The following is a 19,906-nucleotide window of genomic DNA, read 5'->3' as shown; positions in this document are numbered from 1 at the left end:
GTAGCCCCTGCGGTGGAGACGTCAGCGGCGGCGCTCTTCAGAAGCGCGGACGGAAGATGGCGTCCGCCACCCGTATTGTCCAGCGGCTGCGGAACTGGGCGTCCGGGGTGCGTGGGGCGGACAGGGCCGCGTCATGGAGGGGCTTCGGGCTCCGTGTGTCCCGAACCTTCTCCTGCTACTCACCTCCCTCCTAAGCCGGCACCCTTCGCTCTCCGCGGAATCTCCCTGGGAACCCCCAACTCATGACCCCTTCAGCCCGGGACCCTCTCCTCGCCGGGGACCCACTCAGGCGTGGGATTTCCCCAATCCAGGACCTTCTTAGCCTTGGATCTTGTGGGCCAGGACCCCGGCTTTCACCTTTAGGGCCCACATCCCTTTCCCCGAGTGTTCCTCCTCTGCCTTCCCTTAAAATGCGCATCCCCGGGCCATCCCTGGTCCCTCGCACTCTCCTTTTCTCTCTCCCTGAGTGCCTTGCAGACCGACCTCCCCTCTGCTCTTCCCACAGCATGACCTGCAGGCGAAGCTGCAGCTGCGCTACCAGGAGATCTCCAAGCGGTGAGCAGGCCCCGCTCGCTGCCCAGCCTCTGGCTTTGTCCTTTCTCCACGAAATACAAGATCCGTGTTTCTTTAGATCCCTGAGGCGCAGGGCTAACCTCCTGCCACCAGTTCCTTGCCAGGCTTTGGAGGCAGAGGTTTTTTTCTTTAACCTTCCTGAACTCCGGAGACAGCTCTCCTGGAACAGCGAGGCCGGGCGTGCATTCTGAGTGGGAATCAGGCTAGATTTACAATACTCAGTAAGAGGTCCAGAGAGACTAAATCATTTGCCTGAATTCACTCAGAAGTTAGAAAGTGACAGCTGGGATTTGAACTCAGAAGTGTCCTATTTCAAACTCATTTCTATTAAAAAATTAGTGGATGTTTACAAGCCTCTGGCATATATGACCTCAGCCTTGGATTTAACATTGTGAACCAGGAAAGTTCTTATTCACATTTTCTTTCATGGACCCCACATACTAGGGAGAAATGTAGCAGGGAAACAAAGCAGGTAGTATTGTTCTGGAATGCTTTGAAGACAAAACGAGTGGAAGCTGGAGGGCCGCTATGTAAAGTCAGGTAGTTGGGAAAGATCTTTCTTTGGGAATTGACAGTTGAGTCACCTGAGTGATGAGAAGGAACCATTCAAAGAATAATTATTGAAAAAACATTTTGGCAAGGCATGGTGTCTCAAACCTGTAATCCCAGCACTTTGGGAGGCTGAGGTGGGCGATCACCTGAAGGTCAGGAGTTTGAGACCAGCCTGGCCAAACATGATGAAACCCCGTCTCTACTAAAAATACAAAAATTAGCTGGGCATGGTGTCATGCACCTGTAGTCCCAGCTACTTAGGAGGCTGAGGCAGGAGAATTGCTTGAATCCGGGAGGCAGAGGTTGCTGTGAGCTGAGATTGCACCACTGCACTCCAGCCTGGGCAACAGAACAAGACTGTCTCAAAAAAAAAACAAAAAAACAAACCATTCTGAGTAGAGAGAACAGGAAAGGCTAAGACTGTCAGGCTGGAGAGAGACTGAGTAGGAAGGAGGCCATTATAAATGGAACCCATTGAGGGAAAGGGATAATGGTATAATCTATGAAGTCAAAGGGGTAGGCATAGGTAAGGCAGTCATTGAGGGTTTAATGAAAGGAAAAAATATAGCATGCATGGCTGAGTTAGATTGCATATGAGAATTTTGCATAGCAAAAAAGATACATCACACCGATTTGCCTCTCACTTTATGCTCTTCCCAAAAGGCTTTCAAGCCAAAAATCCCTCAGCAGTAATTATGTGTAAGGCAAAAAAATTAAGAACTCTGGCTGGGAAGACATTAAATGAGTCTCTGGAATATTGTAAAAGATATATATGCAAGGTTCTATCTTTCCCCTGGATTTCTTTCTGGCTCCTTGCTACAGGCTCTGAGAACAAGCTTTCATACAGGAGTTTCCCCTTGAATATTGGAAAAAGATACATTAAAATCTGGTTATGAATCACAAAAAAAAAAAATGTGAATGCCTGTATGTTGTGACTAATTCCAAATATTAGAAGTGTTGAATTTTTTTTGTTTTCAACTTTAATATTAAGTTCTGGGATACATTTGCAGTTTTGTTACATAGGTAAACATGTGTCACTGCGGTTTGCTGTAGAGTTCAACCCATCACTTACGTATTAAGCCCAGCATCCTTCAGGCTATTATTTATTATGCTCTTCCACCATCCCGCACTTGGTTTTCTATCAGAGTAGTTGGGCCAGTTGAGGAAATGGCTTTGTAAAATTTTTGGATGAGGGTGCCCTCTAGTGATTCATCTGGATGCTTTATTTAGCTTTTTTTTTTTTTTTTTTGAGACTTGGTCTTTGTCACCCAGGCTGCAGTTCATTGGCACAATGATAGCTCACTGCTGCAGCCTCGAACTCCCAGGCTCAAGTGATCCTTCTGTTCCAGCCTCCCAAGTAGTTGGGACTACAGGCACATGTTACCATGGCTGGCTAGTTTTTAAAATTTTTTATAGAAATGGGTCTTACCATGTTGCCCAAGATAGTCTTAAACTTCGGGCCTCTGGCCGGGTGTGGTGGCTCACATCTATAATCCCAGCACTTTGGGAAGCCAAGGCACAGAGATCATGAGGTCAGGAGTTCAAGACCAGCCCACCCAAAATAGTGAAACCCTGTCTCTACTAAAAATACAAAAATTAGCCAGGCATGGTGGCACGGGTCGTAGTCCTAGCTACTTGGGAGGTTGAGGCAGGAGAATTGCTTGAATCCAGGAGGCGGAGGTTGCAGTGAGCCCAGATTGCAGCACTGCACCCCAGCCTGGGCAACAGAGTGAGACTCCATCCCAGAAAACAAACAAACAATTCCTTCCTCCTTGGCCTCCCAAAATGTTCAGATTACAGGTATGAGCCACCATATCCAGCCTCCTTAAGCAAAGTCTTTCACATATTATATTGCTTTTAATATTAAACATCTTTTACTTTGTGTTTATTTATTTTTTTTCTAAGACGGGGTTTCACCATATTGGTCAGGCTGGTCCTGAACTCCTGACCTCAGGTGATCCGCCCACCTTGGCCTCCAAAGTGCTTGGATTACAGGCGTGAACTACCACGCCCGGCCTGTGTTTCTTATTTTTAAAAAATACAATGACTCACACTTGTTTTAAGAAAAAGGCCAGGAGTGGTGGCTCACACCTGTAATCCTAGCACTTTGGGAAGTCAAGGTGGGAGGATAACCTAAGGCCAGGAATTTGACACCAACCTGGGCAACATAGTGAGACCCCCATCAACTCCACACAAAAAAAAAAAAAAAAAAAAAAAAAATTAGCCAGATCTGGTGATGTGTATCTGTAGTTCCAGCTACTTCAGAAAAATTAGCTGGATGTGGTGATGTGCACCTGTAATTCCAGCTACTCGAGAGGCTGAGGTGGGAGAATCACTTGAACCCCAGAGGTTGAGGCTTCAGTGAGCTATGATCACACCTCAAACGATCATATGATTGCATATATTATCCAGGCTGGAGTACATATGATCATTGTCTCGAAAAAATACTAAATTCTGGCAAAACAGTTCGCAGACAAAAACGTGACTTAGAAACATGGCTAAGTGCAAACAGATCGATTTACAGTTTTTCCTGTCTTCTCTTCCCCCTCTCTTTGGAAAGCCACTTTTTTGTTTTGAGCTTTTTTTTTTTTTTCTTGAGATGAAGTCTCACTCTGTTGCCCAGGCTGGAGTGTAGTGGCGTGATCTCAGCTCTCTGCAGTCTCTACCTCCTGCCACCATGCACGGCTAATTTTTGCATTTTAGTAGAGATGGGATTTTGCCATGTTGGCCAGGCTGGTTTTGAAATCCTGACCGCCAGGGATCTACCCGCCTTGGCCTCCCAAAGTGCTGGTATTACAGGCATGATTTACCATGACTGGCCTTGTTTTGAGCATTTCCTTTTAAGGCCTCAGGCTTCCCGGGAAAAGCAGTCCAGGGTTTAGTTCAAGCCAAGACCGAACTCTGTTCACCCCTCTCTGGGCTCCAAAGAGTTGTTGCCTGGCCACATGGTGGCAGGAAATGTAGAGATCTGGACAGGCTCCAAGGTCAAGGTGTTCTTTGAGTAATGGGCCTTAATCCCAGCAGGGTTCTCCAAAGACTTCCTGAGATAACAGGAAACGCACGGCGCCATAGCCTGGCCTTAGGGGAAAAAGCCACTTAGACTGGGCTAAATCAGGTGAGGCTGGCTGCCAAGCATAGGGCAAGGGAACATGTCCCGGGCCTTGGGAGCCTCACAAAGGGTCCGCTGTACCCTCTTGCTTATTCAGGATAGGTGGGGTGCCTAGGGCTGCCATCTGCTTCTGGTCCCAGGACCCCTCCCCAGGCATATGTCCCTGCCAGTGTACCAAGGGACATCCCCAGCCTGTGACATCCCATGGCTGGCTGTGGGTCCCTGAGCTGACAGGGGCCCACAGTGGGACTGTGACAATGACTGTCTCTTTGCTTTAATGCGATCTTTTTTTCCCTCAGAACTCAGCCTCCTCCCAAGCTCCCTGTGGGTCCCAACCACAAGCTCTCCAACAATTACTATTGCACTCGCGATGGCCGCCGGGAATCTGTGCCCCCTTCCATCATCATGTCCTCGCAGAAGGTGCTGGTGTCAGGCAAGCCAGCAGAGAGGTGAGGATCTCCAGTGTTGCTTACCAGAGCCCCCACAGCCCCCTCCTGCGACCCACTCCCTCTCCCCAGCTTGTGGAAAGGGCGCTTGTCAAGATCCTACTTAGTAAGCATCAACTATGTCAGGAACTATGCTGCTGGGAGATTTTTGTCCAAGAGCTTATTTACTTGTGTTTAGAGACAGTCTTGCTCTGTCGCCCAGGATGAAGTGCAATGGTGCAGTCATCGTTCACTGCAGCTTTGAACTTGGGCTGAAGCGATCCTCCCCACCTTCTTCGGCCTCCTGAGTAACTGGGATTACAGGTTAATGCCACCATGCTGGGCTAATTTTTAAATGTTTTGTAGAGAGGGGTCTTGCTCTGTTGCCCAGGCTGTTCTCAAACTCCTGGGCTCAAGTGATCCTCCTGCCTTGGCCTCCCGAGTAGCTGGGACTACAGGTGAGAATCACCATGCTCAGCAAGAGCTCATTTAGTCCAACCCAGGGCAGGGTAGAAGTTAATGCTTCAGCCGGGACTGGGCATCCTACAAAACAGATGAAGTTCTGGGTACCTCCAAGGGCCCTGTGAAAAGCTGAGACAATGCAGCTTATATAATTATGTATCTTTTTATTTTATTTGATTAAGACGGAATCTCACTCTTGTACAGGCTGGAGTGCAGTGGCATGATCTCAGCTCACTGCAACCTCTACCTCCCAGGATCAAGCGATTCTCCTGACTCAGCCTCCCAAGTAGCTGGGATTACAGGCATGTGCCACCATGCCCAGATAGTTTTGTATTTTTAGTAGCGATGGGGTTTTACCATGTTGGTCAGGCTGGTTTTGAACTGACCTCATGTGATCCTCCGGCCTCAGCTTCCCAAAGTGCTGGGATTACAGGCGTGAGCCACTGCACCTGGCCATATATTCTTCTTAGAGAATTGTATAACCCTCAGCTCCTCTCAAAAACTAGTTTGGTTCCTGGTTTCAGGTGCTTTCTCTTAATTAAATGGGGACTGTAATAGTATCTACTTCAGAAAGCTGTTAGGAGGGTTAATCCTCATAATTAATATTTGTATACTGTTAGAAGGGAGCCTGGCACAGAGACTATCCTTCCTACCTCCCAATAACTCCACCAGTTAGATGGTCATGGCCTCTCTTGCAAAAGGGAAAATTGAGGCTCAGAGAGGCCAAATGACTGTCCTGGGTCACAAAGACAGTGGTAAGCAGAAGCAGAATTTCAAACCAATTCACCTGGACTCCCATTGGAGTCTGGGCTCTACAGCTGACTCACAGTGTGGGCAGTGCCTCAGCCTTCTTGAGCCTTGGTTTCTTTATCTTTAAAATAGGGATGCTAGACTTGCAGCGTGCTGAGATCTGGGAGGTGATGAGGCCAGGCAGGGCAGCTCTATACTTAGAATTCTGTGAATAGGGCCAGGCGCAGCAGCTCATGCCTGTAATCCCAGCACTTTAGGACGCAGAGGCGGGTGGATCACAAGGTGAAGAATCAAGACCATCCAGGCCAACATCTCTACTAAAGATACAAAAAATAGCTGAGGGTGCTGGCACACACCTGTAATCCCACCTACTCGGGAGGCTGAGGCAGAAGAATTGCTTTAACCTGGGAGGTGGAGGTTACAGTGAGCTGAGTTAGTGCCACCGCACTCCAGCGTGGCAACAGAGACTCCATCTCAAAAAAAAAAAAAAAAAAAAAAAAGGAATTCTGTGAATAGGCTGGGCATGGTGGTGTGTGCCTGTAATCCCAGTGACCTGGGAAGCTGCAGAGGGAGGATCGCTTGAGTTCTAGACCTGTTTGGGTAACATAGCGAGACCCTGTCTCTATTAAAAATTTTTCAGGCTGGGTATGGTATTTCACGCCTGTAATCCCAGCCGAGGTGAGTGGATCACTTGAGATCAGGAGATTGAGACCAGCCTGGCCAACATGGTGAAACCCTGCCTCTATTGAAATACAAAATTAGGAGTACTGTGGCTCTAACCTGTAATCCCAGCACTTTGGGAGGCTGAGGAGGGTGGATCCCTTGAGCCCAGGGTTCGAGACCAGCCTGAGCAACATGGTGAAACACCGTCTCTACAAAAAATACAAAAATTAGTTGGGTGTGGTGGTATGCCCCCATAGTCCCAGCTATTTAAGAGGCTGAGGCAGAAGGATCTCTTGAATCTGGGAGGTCAAAGAAGCTTCAGTAAACTGAGATTGCACCTCTGTACTCCAACCTGGGTGACAAAGTGAGACCCTGTCTCCTAAATAAACAAATAAGAAAGAAAATACAAAAATTAGTTGGGAGGGCACGTGCCTATAATCCCAGTTACTTGGGAGGCTGAGGCAAGAGAATCACTTGAGCCTGGGAGGAGGAGGTTGCAGTGAGTTGAGATTATGCCACTACACATCTGCCTGGGTGATGGAGCAAGACTCTGTCTTAAAAAAATAAAAAGAACTCTGGTCAGTGGAGTGGTTGTCACCTTCTGATTCACTGGAGTCCAGCACCAGAGTGTGGCAAGCTACCTTGTTCCCACACACCCCTTGCCATGCCCTCAGGGATGTCTGCATTTCCCAGGGAGGCCACTTCTGCCCCGTCCACTTCCTTGAGGCTCCTTCGAGGTCCTGTGCCTCCACCCCTAGAGCACGTCCTCGTCATCCCACCCTCCTGCTTTCTTTCTTGCTTAGGGTGTGAGGTGTGTGAACCTCTCCAGCCCTAGGCCCCACAGGCTCAGGTGGGCGGAGTGAGAGGGGAGGGTGCTCATCCTGGACTTCCCAGCACACCATCTCCTGGGGGCTCCCTCTTGGCCACCTGTGGGCCAGAGATGTGTTTTTGCAGTTGCCATTTGCACATGGATTCTTAGCCCCATCAGCCTGAGTCTTTCTGAGGGCGGTAACCCCATCTTCCTGGCTCTGCGCCCACATAGTAGCGCCTGCCAGGTAGTTGATGTTCAGTCCCAAGGCAGGAAGAGCTGGAGGCTAGTGTCATTTAACTGCTTGGTCCTTTTGCCAGCATCCTGTTCTGAGAGGCAGCAGGAATGGGGGTGGGGGCCTTGTGTACACTGGGGACCAAAAGTGGAAAGGGAGGAGCCCAGCTCTCCACCGTGGGTTCTGGGCCCTGGAACTACGGCAGGGTGTTCACACAGGGCTTGGGGGAGAGAGGAGGCTTGCCAGCTCCCAGCTGGTATCGCCTGACCCTCTGAGGGGCTACGTTGGAGGAGTTGGCATTCTGGAACACGCTGCTGTCTGCCCGGCAGGTCCAGAAAGTCCCTCTGGGCATGTTTGTACCAGGGCAGGTGTGGGCTGCCTCAGATCCTTCCACACTGTTCTTTGGAAACCCTCACTGAAGTCTTTCCCTCCTCTAGCTCTGCTGTAGCAGCCACTGAGAAGAAGGCGGTGACTCCAGCGCCTCCCATAAAGAGGTGGGAGCTGTCCTCGGACCAGCCTTACCTGTGACACTGCACCCGTAGGGCCCCTGACTGCTTTGCCTCCTTGGATTCCCTCCAGGGTGACAGTGACCTAATTTATGACAAATACGTAGAGCTCCAGTATTGCTTCTCGTTTTACTTTAAAAAATAAAAAAATAGTGTCTCACCATGTTTCCCAGGCTGATCTTGAACTCCTGGCCTTAAGTGATCCTCCTACCTCGACCTCCCAAAGTGCTGGGATTACCAGCAAGAACCACCAAGCCTCGACCTCCCAAAGTGCTGGGATTACCAGCAAGAACCACCAAACCTGACTTGATTTTACAGTTTTTTTTTTTTTTTTTGAGACAGAGTTTCGCTCTTGTTGCCCAGGCTGGAGTGTAATGGTGCAATCTTGGGTCACTGCAACCTCTGCCTCTCAGGCTTAAGCTAGTCTCCTGCTTCAGCCTCCTGAGTAGCTGGGACTACAGATGTATGCCACTATAACCGGCTAATGTTGTATTTTTTCTAGAGATAGGGTTTCACCATGTTGGCCAGGCTGGTCTCAAACTCCAGACCTCAGGTGATCTGCTTGCCTTGGCCTCCCAAAGTGCAGGAATTACAGATGTGAGCCACCATGCCCAGCCCTGATTTTAAGCAGTACCCAGCTTACTTGGATTTTGGGGTGAAGTCAGTGCTGAGTCTTCCAATTCTGTCGGTGCTCCACGGGTGGGAGAGACACTGTCCCTGGGTGCAGAGGCCCTGAAGACAACACCCTTTCCCCCGAAGGCCAGCCAGGCTCTGACCTTGAGAGTGGTGGGAATGGGTGACCCTTTTGGGAGGTTGGACTCCAGGACCGCTGGGTGTTGGGGAACACTGATCATGAAGACCGGTCAGGTGGGGGAGGGGTGTGTGTGTGTGTGTGTGTGTGTGTACACTTGGTAGGCCAGCCACAGACTTCTCACTTCCATCTCTTTTTTTGCGGGGGTGAGATGGGGTTTTGCTCTTGTTGCCCAGGCTGGAGTGCAATGGTGAGATCTCGGCTTGCTGCAACCTCCACCTCCTGGGTGCAAGTGATTCTCCTGCCTCAGCCTCCCGAGTAGCTGGGATTACAGGTGCCCACCACCATGCCCAGCTAATTTTTTGTATTTTTAGTAGACAGGGTTTCATCATGTTCGCCAGGCCGGTCTTGAACTCCTGACTTCAGGTGATCTGCCTGCCTTGTTCTCCCAAAGTGCTGAGATTACAGGTGTGAGCTACTGTGTCCGGCCTTCATCTCTTTTTTAAATTTTTGTTTGAGACAAAGTCTTGCTCTGTTATCCAGGCTGAGTGCAGTGGCATGATCTTGGCTCACTGCAACCTCCGCCTCCTGAGTTCAAGCGATTCTCTTGCTTCAGCCTCCCAAGTGGCTGGGACTACAGGTGTGCACAGCCACACCCAACTAATTTTGTATTTTTAGTAGAGACAGGGTTTTGCCATGTTGGCCAGGGTGATCTTGAACTCCTGACTTCAAGTGATCCTCCTGCCTCAGCCTCCCAAAGTGCTGGGATTATAGGTGTGAACCACTGCGCCTGGCCTAACTTCCACCTCTTGAGGGCTCCCCCAGCCACTGCTCACATGGACCTTCCTCAGCACCTTCCCATTGAGGCCCCTGCTTGACCTTGGTCACCTTGCAGCTCAAGAGGGAAGGCAAAGGACAGTGAGGGCTGCTCACGGAAGGGAGACCTAGGGCAGATCAGGAAAGGCCTCCCTGAGCCAGAAACCATTATGCTAGGGTTGCAGGATGAGAATGAGCCCTGGAAGGAAGGCAGTTGTTTCCTGGGGAGGAGACACACATCTGCAAAGGGAGATGTACAAGTCTGGCTGCAGGAGCCACCCAGTGACCCTAAGCAGGAGAGTGTCATGGCTGTCCCAGGGCACAGCCCAGTACCCTCAGCAGCTGAAAAAGATCAGCTGTGGACCAAGAGGGTGCTGAGAGGGTCCTGCCCTCTGGAAGGGGAAAGGCCACAGTTGCAGGCAGCAGGTACATGTCTCCCAGAGTGGGTCCTATAAAGGCTAACAGCCCAAGGCTTCCTGGAGGAGGTGGGATTCTGCTTGGGGCAAAAGGATGAATCAGATTCAGAAAGACAGGAGGGAGAGAAAGACCAGGCAGGGTGTGCAGAGGCCACCAGGAGAGCAAGACCCTAGGCAAGGCGTGCCAGTGACGGCCTCTGAACCAAGTTTTATGACGCCGACTTTTCTTTTTTTTTCGTTTTTGTCTCACTCTGTCATCCCAGGTTGGAGTGCAATGTTGTGGTCTCAGCTCACTGCACCCTTCACCTCCTGGGTTCAAGCGATTCTCCCACCTCAGCATCCCGAGTAGCTGGGGCTACAGGCGAATGCCACCACACCTGGCTAATTTTTGTATTTTTAGTAGAGATAGGGTTTCACTATTTTGGCCAGGCTGGTCTCGAACTCCTGACCTTGTGATGCACCTACTTCGGCCTCCCAAAGTGCTAGGATTACAGGCGTGAGCCACTCATCCAGCCAACTTTTTGAAGAAATGTGGTCTTCCTAGGAGGCCAAGGCGGGAGGATCACTTGAGGCCAGGAGTTTGAGACCAGCCTGGCCAAAATGGTGAAACCCCGTCTCTACCAAAACACACACACACCAGGGGGTGGTGGCAGGTGCCTATGATCCCCAGTACACAGGATGACTCAGGAGAATCACTTCAACTCCAGAGGCGGAGGTTGCAGTGAGCCAAGATTGCGCCATTGCACTCCAGCCTGGGCAACAAGAGCGAAACTCAGTCTCAAAAAAAAAAAAAGAAATGGGGTCTCACTGTCACCCATGCTGGAGTGCAGCCCCAAGTGATGCTCCTATCTCAGCCTCCTGTGCAGCTGGGACTACAAGCTAGAGCCACCAGGCCCAGCTAATTTTCTTTTTACTTGACACAGGGACTTGATGTGTTACCCAGGCTGATCTCAAACTCCTTGGCTCAAGCGATCTGCCGGCCTCTGCTTCACCAAAGTGCTGGGATTACAGGCATGAGCCACCACATCCGGCCTTTATTAAATTTAATTAATTAATTTATTTTCTTTCCTTTTTTTTTCCCCCAAGCAACCCGACTCTGGGGTCGTTTACTCACCAAATATTTACTAAGAACCTACTATGAGTCAGGTACTATGTGTCAGGCCCTCAGAATAAAGCAATGAGCAACAGAAAATCCCTGCCCCCCAGTAGTTGGCATTGTATGGGGACTCGGACAATTAACCAGAATAAGTAAATAAAATTAATTACCTGTCGGCGCCACGAAAGCAGTGAGATGAGGGAGGAAGGAGGAGTGCTTGAGGGGCGTGGCAGCCATATTAAAGAGGATCACGAGGCAGTAACATTTGCAGCAGTCCCCATGTGGAATGGGAAATGATGCAAATGAACATCAAGAAATTCCTTTCCATCCCTAGAAGTTTCTAACTTCAAGCGGGCTCCATACCTTTTGACCGATCTCGTCACTGGGGAAAGTGGGGACCGGCCTCTAATTCTCTTTCTCTCCTATTCTGGCATTTACGGTACGCGTAACCTTGGGTGCTGAGGGACTCGGTGGGGGGCGTGGGTCCCGCCCCATCATGCTCTTGCGCGTGCGCCTGCGCAGGGATAAGAGCGAGGTAGGGACGGCGCGTGGCCGGCGCCGCTACGGAGACAGCTAGACCAGTGGCTGGATGGCGCGGGGCGGGGTGGAGCGAACAGGGGCTCTGGGCCTGGCTCTGCGGCTGCTGCTCGGTCTTGGACTAAGCCTGGAGGCGGCCGCGACCCCGCGTCCCACACAGACCTCGGGCCAGGCCGCAGGTGAGTGTCACCCCGCAGTGCGGGCTCCCCTCCTCGCGAGGCTTAGCCTCCCCTCTGCGCTCCGACAACGCCTAGCCATTGGCTACACCGCACGTCCGTCCCGGACACTCCCCCAGCACTTGGACTTGGACTTTATCTCTTGCTAGAAGCCGCGCGGGTGCTAGGAAGACCCCATACTGAGGGCCTGGGGGTCCTTCCGCCCGGGTGCTCTTAACAGTTTTGCCTCGGCTTTGTGCACCACCCCACACGTGATCTGCTCTGTCGTGCCCCATTGTCACTTCCAGGCCGCCCCTTCATGCCAGCGTGGTCAAAAAAACTGTTAGCTGGCTCAGATTTTGCGACAACTAATCGCGCAGGGCGGGTCACCTGGTGCCTCTCATACCTGTGCCTTTGCGCTCAAACCCTCGCGCCCAGGCCATGTCTCTGTTCCGCTACCTTCCCCACCCTCCCAGCCTCTCCTCCTTTGTCCTCCGTCCGCGAGGTCTCTCCCTCCATGCTACTCCAGGCCCTCGGAGAGACTGGGGTCACAAGTTCAGTATACCCCTGTGGACATGTTCACCCTGGCCTAAGTGGGATTGGTGGCCAGTGGGGACGGGCCCCCTCTCCGAGGCCCCTAGAGGCAGCTGGGAGGGTTGAAGTAGCCTCCTCGTGCACACCGACACTCCTGACTTGCAGCTCCGGGCTCAGGCTCACACGCTTTCCCAGCTCCTTTGTGCATTTCGCGTTTTGTAGGTCCCTGGACTCACCCCAAAGTCCCTGACACTGTTTTTTTGTTTGTTTGTTTGTTTTAAAGAAAGCAGGGTTCACATTAACCAAGTACAAAACTTTTTGTTGTTGAGAGTCTCGCTCTGTCGCCCAGGCTGGAGTGCAATGGTGCGTCTCCCTACACCCTCGGGCTTACTGCACCCTCCTCCTCCCGGGTTCAAGCGATTCTCCTCCCTCAGCTTCCCAAGTAGCTGAGACCACAGGTGCTGCCACCATGCCTGGCTAATTTTTGTATTTTTGGTAGAGATGGGGTTTCAGCATGTTGGCCAGGCTGGTCTCTAACTCCTGACCTCAAGTGTTCCACCTACCTCTGTTTCCCAAAGTGCTGGGATTACAGGACAAAACTCCTTATACAGAGTCTCCTTTCCACAGGATGTTGAGGTAGGGATTCCCAGCATACCCCTTTTACAGGTAAGGAAACTGAGGCTAGGTGGGAAAGTCACTGGTCACTGACTCTTATCAGGTTTGCCACCCTGTGAGGCAGGGACTGCTGTGCTCTGCTGTCCACTTTGCAGAGGGACACACACTCCAGTGGGCCTGGAGTCAGAGGTGTCAGGGCTGTGAGAGTCTGGGCCTGGATAGAGAGTCACTCCTGGAGGCTGCCAGACCCCCTGGGGGTAGGGAAGGAAGCTGGCGCCGGGTTGTCCACAGGTCTTCCGGACTCCACAGAGCTCAGGGACTGTGTGGCTCAAAGGTGCAGTTGGCCCTGAAGGCCAGGGAGGGGCTGGCTGTGGGGAAATGAGGGGTTGGAGGCTCATAGCTGGTGGGTAAAGGTGGAAGAGGTTAAAGGCCCTGGCAGAGTGAAGCCAAGCTAGGGTGGTGGATTTCCCACCTCCCCTGGCCGTACCCAGGAGGAAGCCCTAAAGGCCATTCCGTTCCTCTGTCCCTTGGCCCAGGTTCTAGGCCCCTCTGTGCCCCTCCAGGTTGGCAAACAGCTGAGCTTTCCTGCTCATAATCTAGGACAGCTCAGATCTTCTCTGGACCCAGCTTGGACCCTTTTGTGACCTGTGTTTACTTATGATCAGGCACTGCCCTGGGTTTAGGGGCCTGTGACCTGTCACAGCCCTGACCTCCATAGGATGTCCAGTCTGGGTGAGTAGGCATGACCAGGGTAAGGACAGTTGTTAGATGTGGGAGGCAGGGCTTCCTAGGTCTCTGAGGGGTACATGAGACCCCACCCAGGAAATCAGCTGAGATCTGAAAATATAGGGGGAAACACAGGGTGTAGAGAGGAGAGAGGGAAGGGCAGGTCTCTGGTGTCCTAATGGACCTTGGGACCTGAGGCTCTGGTTAGGAGCTGACACATTTAGGATGGGGAAAGTGATCAGGTCTGGGAGGAATTCAGGAGGCAAGGCAACAGGACTTGGTGACTAAGTAGGTTCTCTGCCCAGTGCCTCAATTTCCCATCTGCAATGCAGAGGAGATAGACCCTCCCTGCTAACCTGAGCCCATGAACCTGACCCAGGGCATATGGAGAAATGGCCCCACCCCCAGTCTCTTTAACCACAGAGTTTGGAGGTCTCCCGGGTAGATTATCTCGATGTGAAGAGCCTGGTGAAGACTCTAGGATCATCAAGACCTGCATTTGAGCCCCAACTCTCGCTCTATCACCCAGGCTGGAGTGCAGTGGTACGATTTCGGCTCAGTGTAACCTCTGTCTACCAGGTTGAAGTGATTCTCGTGCTTCAGCCTCCTGAGTAGCTGGCATTACAGGCAAACCCCGTCTCTTAAAAATACAAAACTTATCCACCACACCTGAGTAATTTTTGTATTTTTAATAGAGACGAGGTTTCACCATGTTGGCCAGGCTGGTCTTGAACTCCTGTCCTCAAATGATCCACCCACTTTGGTCTCCCAAAGTGCTGCGATTACAGGCATGAGCCACTGTGCCCAGGCTTTGCCACCACGTCTGTATTCTCCTCTTAGTTCCTTTCTCTGTAGCCTGCAGGGTACGGTAGCACCTGCCTAGTGGGGCTCTTGGTAAGGCTAGGAACCACTGCGCTCTGAACCCCACTTGTACTAGGGGCTCAGTAACAAGCAGCTGCCAGTGTGGTTCTTGTATCCCAGGACCTTACCTGTTGTCTGGGTCTGACCAGCAGACCCTGACCCAGTGATGGATGCACAGATGCACTTAGACACAGATACCCAGTGAAAGAGTGGACTTAGGGGTCTGGGGCACTTACTGATACCGAGAAGGGTTGGGTAAAGAGTTAGCAGCCAAGCCCCATCAGCCAGTGAAGTTCACATTTATTTAGTACAGATTAAATGACAAAGGTATTGAGTAAATGCTGCTATAGGGTAATTGACATTGCAGACCTCCTGAGTAGAGAGCAGTCATGCACCCCTGGATAATCAAAGGTTGGTCTTAAGACTACATGAGTAAACAAGCATTTTAGGTAAGGTCCTCTACATTCTTACGTTATCTACACCCTAAGCTTTTTTTTTTTTTTTTAAAAGATGGGGTTTCACCAAGTTGGTCAGGCTGGTCTTGAACTCCCGACCTCAGGTGATCTGCCCGCCTTGGCCTCCAAAGTGCTTGGATTACAGGCGTGAGCCACCACGCCTGGCCGCCCTAAGCTTTTAAGAGAATTCAGATGCCTTCAGCCAAACCTTTTACTGAAGCTAAGCGCCTCCCTGACCCCACCTTCCAAGAAGGTTGTGACTATTTACTGTAACTGTATTCTTTTTCCTCTAAGATCTTTCCCACCACCCACCCTGACTGAACTCCCACAGTGTGTCACCTGAGGATCACAGTGACTACTGTACTCTTTAGAGGGAGGTCCAGCCTGCAGCCCCCCAGGCTTCATTTGCATCCATATCGCAGGCTCGTGCCCACCCACCAAGTTCCAGTGCCGCACCGGTGACTTATGCGTGCCCCTCAACTGGCGCTGCGACACTGATGAGGACTGCCCTGATGCCAGTGATGAAGAGGAATGCCGTGAGTGGCCATGCCCAGGGGCAGGGCTTACAGGGGGTGGGGCCTGTGGGTGGGATGTGAGGGGCCAAGGTGCACAGAGGTGGAGCCTGTGGGAAAGGCAGGGCCACAGGGGTAGGTGGGACTTGGGTCTATGGTTCATAAGAAGAAGCAGGGTCTAAGATGGACTTGGGCTGGGCACGGTGGCTCACGTCTATAATCCCAGCACTTTGGGAGGCTAGGGCGGGAGGATTGCTTGAATCCAGGAGTGTGAGACCAGCCTGGACAACATAGTGAGACCCCCTCTCTACAGAAGATAAAAAATTAGCCCAGCATGGTGGTGTACACCTGTAGTCCTAGCTACTCGGAGGCTGAGGCAGGAGGATCACTTGAACCTGGGAGGTTGAGGCTGCAGTGAGTTAAGATTGCACTAGTGCACTTCAGCCTAGGCAAGAGAGTGAGACTCTGTATCAGGGATAAAAGAAAGAAGAAAGAGAAAAAAGAGAAAGGAAGGAAAGAAAGAAAAAGAAAGGGCCAGGTGCGGTGGCTCACGCCTGTAATCCCAGCACTTTGGGAAGCCTAGGCTGGCAGATCACTTGAGGTTAGGAGTTCAACACAAGCCTGGCCAACATGGTGAAACCCTGTCTCTACTAAAAATACAAAAATTACCTGAGTGTGGTGGTGCATGCCTGTAGTCCCAGCTACTTGGGAGGCTGAGGCAGGAGAATTGCCTGAACCCAGGAGGCGGAGGTTCCGGTGAGCCGAGATCGTGCCATTGCACTCCAGCCTAGATAACAAGAGCAAAACTCCGTCTCAAAAAAAAAAAAAAAAATAGAATAAAGTGGGCTTGTAGGAAGGTAGAGCAAGTGGAGTCTTGGGGGAAGAGCTTGCAGGGAGGTCTGTCTTTAGAAGGTAGAATTAATAGTTGCAGGGCGCGGAGCCTGTGGAAGGTTACACTTTTTGGACTGAGCTGTTCTTAGAAGGTGGAGCTTGCAAGGAACTGGGTTGCAGGGAGTACCTGGGCCTTCTTGGGTGGTCATTTGGGACCTGACTGACCCTGTGCCCCAGCGATTGAGCCGTGTACCCAGAATGGGCAATGCCCACCGCCCCCTGGCCGCCTCTGCTCCTGTACTGGCGTCAGTGACTGCTCCGGGGAAACCGACGAGAAACTGCGCAACTGCAGCCGCCCAACCTGCCCAGCAGGAGAGCTCCATTGCACCCTGAGCGATGAATGCATTCCACTCACATGGCTCTGCGACGGCCACCCAGACTGTTCTGACTCCAGTGATGAGCTCGGCTGTGGTGCGCACTTGCGGGGATGGGGCGGACTGGTGGGTAGACGGGGCCACCCGCTGCCTGCTGTGGCGTGACCAGGCTGGGGGCGTGGACACATGGCTCTGCCAGTGGGGCTCTGCCTGTGGGGGCTGCAAGACATTATTAGGGGCAAGGCACAATGGGTCACGCCTGTAATCCCAGGACTTGGGGAGGCTGAGGTGGGTGGATTATTTGAGGTCAGGAGTTCGAGACCAGCCTGGCCAACATGGTGAAACCCCGCCTCTACTAAAAATACAAAAGTTAGCCGGGCATGGTGGCACACACCTGTAATCCCAGCTACTCAGGAGGCTGAGATAGGAGAATCGCTTAAATCCAGAAGGCGGAGGTTGCAGTGAGCTGATATTGTGCCATTGCACTCCAGCCTGGGTGACAGAGCCAGATTCCCTCTAAAAAAAATAAAAACAGTAACATAATGACAGGCAGCAGTCAGCTTCACCCAGCCTGGGTTGGAAGATAAACCCCAAGGGCTGTCCTGGGCACCTGGCCCCCTCATGCCTTCAGTGCGTCCCCTCAACAACTGAAATGCCTGGGCTTATTGCAGGAACCAGTGAGACCCTCCTGAAAGGGAATGCCACAACTATGGGGCCGCCTGTGACCTTTGAGAGTGTCACCTCTCTCAGGAATGCAACGTCCTCTGGAAGACCAAGTGCCTATGGGGTTATTGCAGTTGCCGGTGAGATGGACTTACCCTCCCATGCAGGAGGCTTAGAGCTGCATGGGAGCTCTAAGTGGGATTCAGGGGAGGTGGTTGGGGAGGGATGAGCTGCAGAACTCCCATCTCCGTGTGGGCAGAGCTTGGTGGGTTTGGGGGCTCTTGCCTTCCCCTCTTATTACTCCTCTGTTCATCTGTTCCCCACAGCGGTACTTAGTACAAGCCTGGTGGCTGCCACCCTCCTCCTTTTGTTCTGGCTTCGAGCCCAGGGGCGCCTCTGCCCAATGGGGCTGCTGGTGAATGCAAAGGAGTCCCTGGTGGTGTCAGAACGGAAGACTTTTCTGATCTGAGGACAAACACTGGCCACCACCATCACCCAGCCCTGGGTGCAGCCGGGCAGGAGGTGATCAGTGATGTGGGCAGCCATATAGGCGTGCCAGCCCTCAGAGACCAGGGCTGTTCTGGCTATGTGGAACCTCCAGCCTCAAACTTGAGCTCCTGCAGAAGCAGCCCTGGAGATTCAGAGTCCCTGGACATTCCCTATGGAGACCTGGGGAGCTTGGAAGGGGAACACACCACAGCCAGAACTGAGGGGCTGGCCCCAGGCAGCTCCCAGGGGGTGGAATGACCCCATGCGGAAGACACTCCTGCTGCCCCATCAGAGGGCGGTGAATAAAGTTGCTTCACAACCTCGGCCTGCCTCTGGGTCTCTGTCTTCCTCAGCCTGGGCAGCCTGGGGACTCTGCTGCAGCCCCACCTCCATGGGAGCCCAGGCCATAGAAGGTGGGACGTGGAGAGCCAGCCTTGGGTGCAGCTACTGTGTCTCTTGCTTTTTGGGAGCAGTGGAGCCAGGGCTGGGGCGAGGAGTCTGCGTTAATTTCAGGCTTCTTGGAAGAAGAGCAGAGCTTGGGCAGTGCCTTCCTGTTCCCAGGTCAGGGGACCCTCATTCAGCATGGCTACCTCCCCAGTGCAGTGGAAGCCAGGAATCCTCAGACTCACCCTGTTTTAATTGCTTATTATTATTTTGAGATGGAGTCTTGCTCTGTTGCTCAGGCTGTAATACAGTGGCACAATCTTGGCTCACTGCAACCTCCGCCTCCCAGGTTCAAGTGATCCTGCCTCAGCCTCCCTAGTAGCTGGAATTACAGGCATGCACCTCCATGCCTGGCTAATTTTTTTTTTTTTTTTTTTTAGACGGAATTTCATTCTTGTTACCCAGGCTGGAGTGCAATGGCGCGATCTTGGCTCACTGCAGCCTCTGCCTCCTGGGTTCAGGCAATTCTCCTGCCTCAGCCTCCCGAGTAGCTGGGATTACAGGCACACGCCACCATGCCCAGCTAATTTTTTGTATTTTTAGTAGAGACAGGGTTTCACCATGTTTACCAGGATGGTCTCGATCTCTTGACCTCGTGATCCACCCGCCTCAGCCTCCCAAAGTGCTGGGATTACAGGCTTGAGCCACCACGCCCGTCCTAATTTTTGTATTTTTAGCAGAGATGGGGTTTTGCCATGTTGGCCAGGCTGGTCTCAAACTCGTGACCTCAGATGATCTACCCACCTTGGCCTCTCAAAGTGCTGGGATTACAGATGTGAACCACCATGGCCAGCCTATTATTTTTTATTATTTTTTTAGAGACAGGGTCTTGGCCAGGCGCAGTGGCTCACACCTGTAATCCAGCACTTTGGGAGGCCAAGTGGGCGTGTTGTGGAAATTCAAGCTGAGAAGAATAGAGAGACCAAGAAACACAAGAGGATCTCTGTTTTTTTTTTTTTTTTTTAAGGCAGAGTTTCGCTCTTGTTACCCAGGCTGGAGTGCAATGGCGCGATCCTGGCTCACTGCAACCTCCGCCTGCTGGGTTCAAGCAATTCTCCTGCCTCAGCTTCCTGAGTAGCTGGGACTACAGGTGTGCGCCACCATGCCCAGCTAATTTTTTTGTATTTTTAGCAGAGACAGGGTTTCACCATGTTGACCAAGATGGTCCCGATCTCTTGACTTCATGATCCACCTGCCTCAGCCTCCCAAAGTGCTGGGATTACAGGTGTGAGCCACCGCACCCGGCCAAGAGAATCTTTACTGGAGCTCTGGCTGACGGCAGCCTCACTGCCCATAATGGCTGCCAGCCCTGGACAAAGAGAATGCATTGCTTTTGTACAATTTGAGGCAGGGAAACAAGGCAGGAAATAAGTTTTGGACAAAGACAGTTAAGTTTTACAATCTTGGGCTTCGTGGTTATTTGACTATAACCTTGCAGCTGAGGTAGGAGGTGGAAAGGTTGAGGAGGACACCCAAGGAGACCAGAAAAACAGGAATCGTGGATGTATGTGCCGGCTGCAGACCTAACATATGCTCTGGTGCTCTTAT

General features: G+C 51.8%; 3 protein-coding genes across 3 annotated transcripts in view; 2 read left to right on the top strand and 1 right to left on the bottom strand.

The window, feature by feature from the left end:
- Positions 1-508, bottom strand: part of HNRNPM (heterogeneous nuclear ribonucleoprotein M) — a 154,164-nt gene extending 153,656 nt beyond the window's left edge. The window contains exon 1 of the mRNA XM_054250737.2: positions 413-508. Within this exon, the coding sequence (XP_054106712.2) occupies positions 413-429 (17 nt within the window). The 5' untranslated portion in view covers positions 430-508. The remainder of the gene's footprint in view (positions 1-412) is intronic.
- On the top strand, positions 33-8,243 carry NDUFA7 (NADH:ubiquinone oxidoreductase subunit A7). The gene is made up of 4 exons (XM_002761693.7): positions 33-107; positions 506-555; positions 4,534-4,683; positions 8,015-8,243. Exons 1-4 carry the CDS (start codon positions 57-59, stop codon positions 8,103-8,105), a joined length of 342 nt encoding a protein of 113 aa, XP_002761739.4. The 5' UTR covers positions 33-56; the 3' UTR covers positions 8,106-8,243.
- A 3,473-nt stretch (positions 8,244-11,716) lies between these two features.
- Positions 11,717-18,238, top strand: CD320 (CD320 molecule). Its single transcript, XM_008987136.5, has 5 exons — positions 11,717-11,878; positions 15,468-15,581; positions 16,626-16,859; positions 17,434-17,565; positions 17,752-18,238. The coding sequence occupies exons 1-5, from the start codon at positions 11,752-11,754 to the stop codon at positions 17,892-17,894; spliced, it is 750 nt and encodes a 249-aa protein (XP_008985384.4). The 5' UTR covers positions 11,717-11,751; the 3' UTR covers positions 17,895-18,238.
- Positions 18,239-19,906: the final 1,668 nt, after the last annotated feature.

This window comes from Callithrix jacchus, chromosome 22 (genome assembly GCF_049354715.1).
Source record: "Callithrix jacchus isolate 240 chromosome 22, calJac240_pri, whole genome shotgun sequence".
Lineage (NCBI taxonomy): Eukaryota > Metazoa > Chordata > Mammalia > Primates > Cebidae > Callithrix > Callithrix jacchus.
Note: the sequence above shows the minus strand (reverse complement) of the source record. Positions and strands in the feature narration are given on the sequence as shown.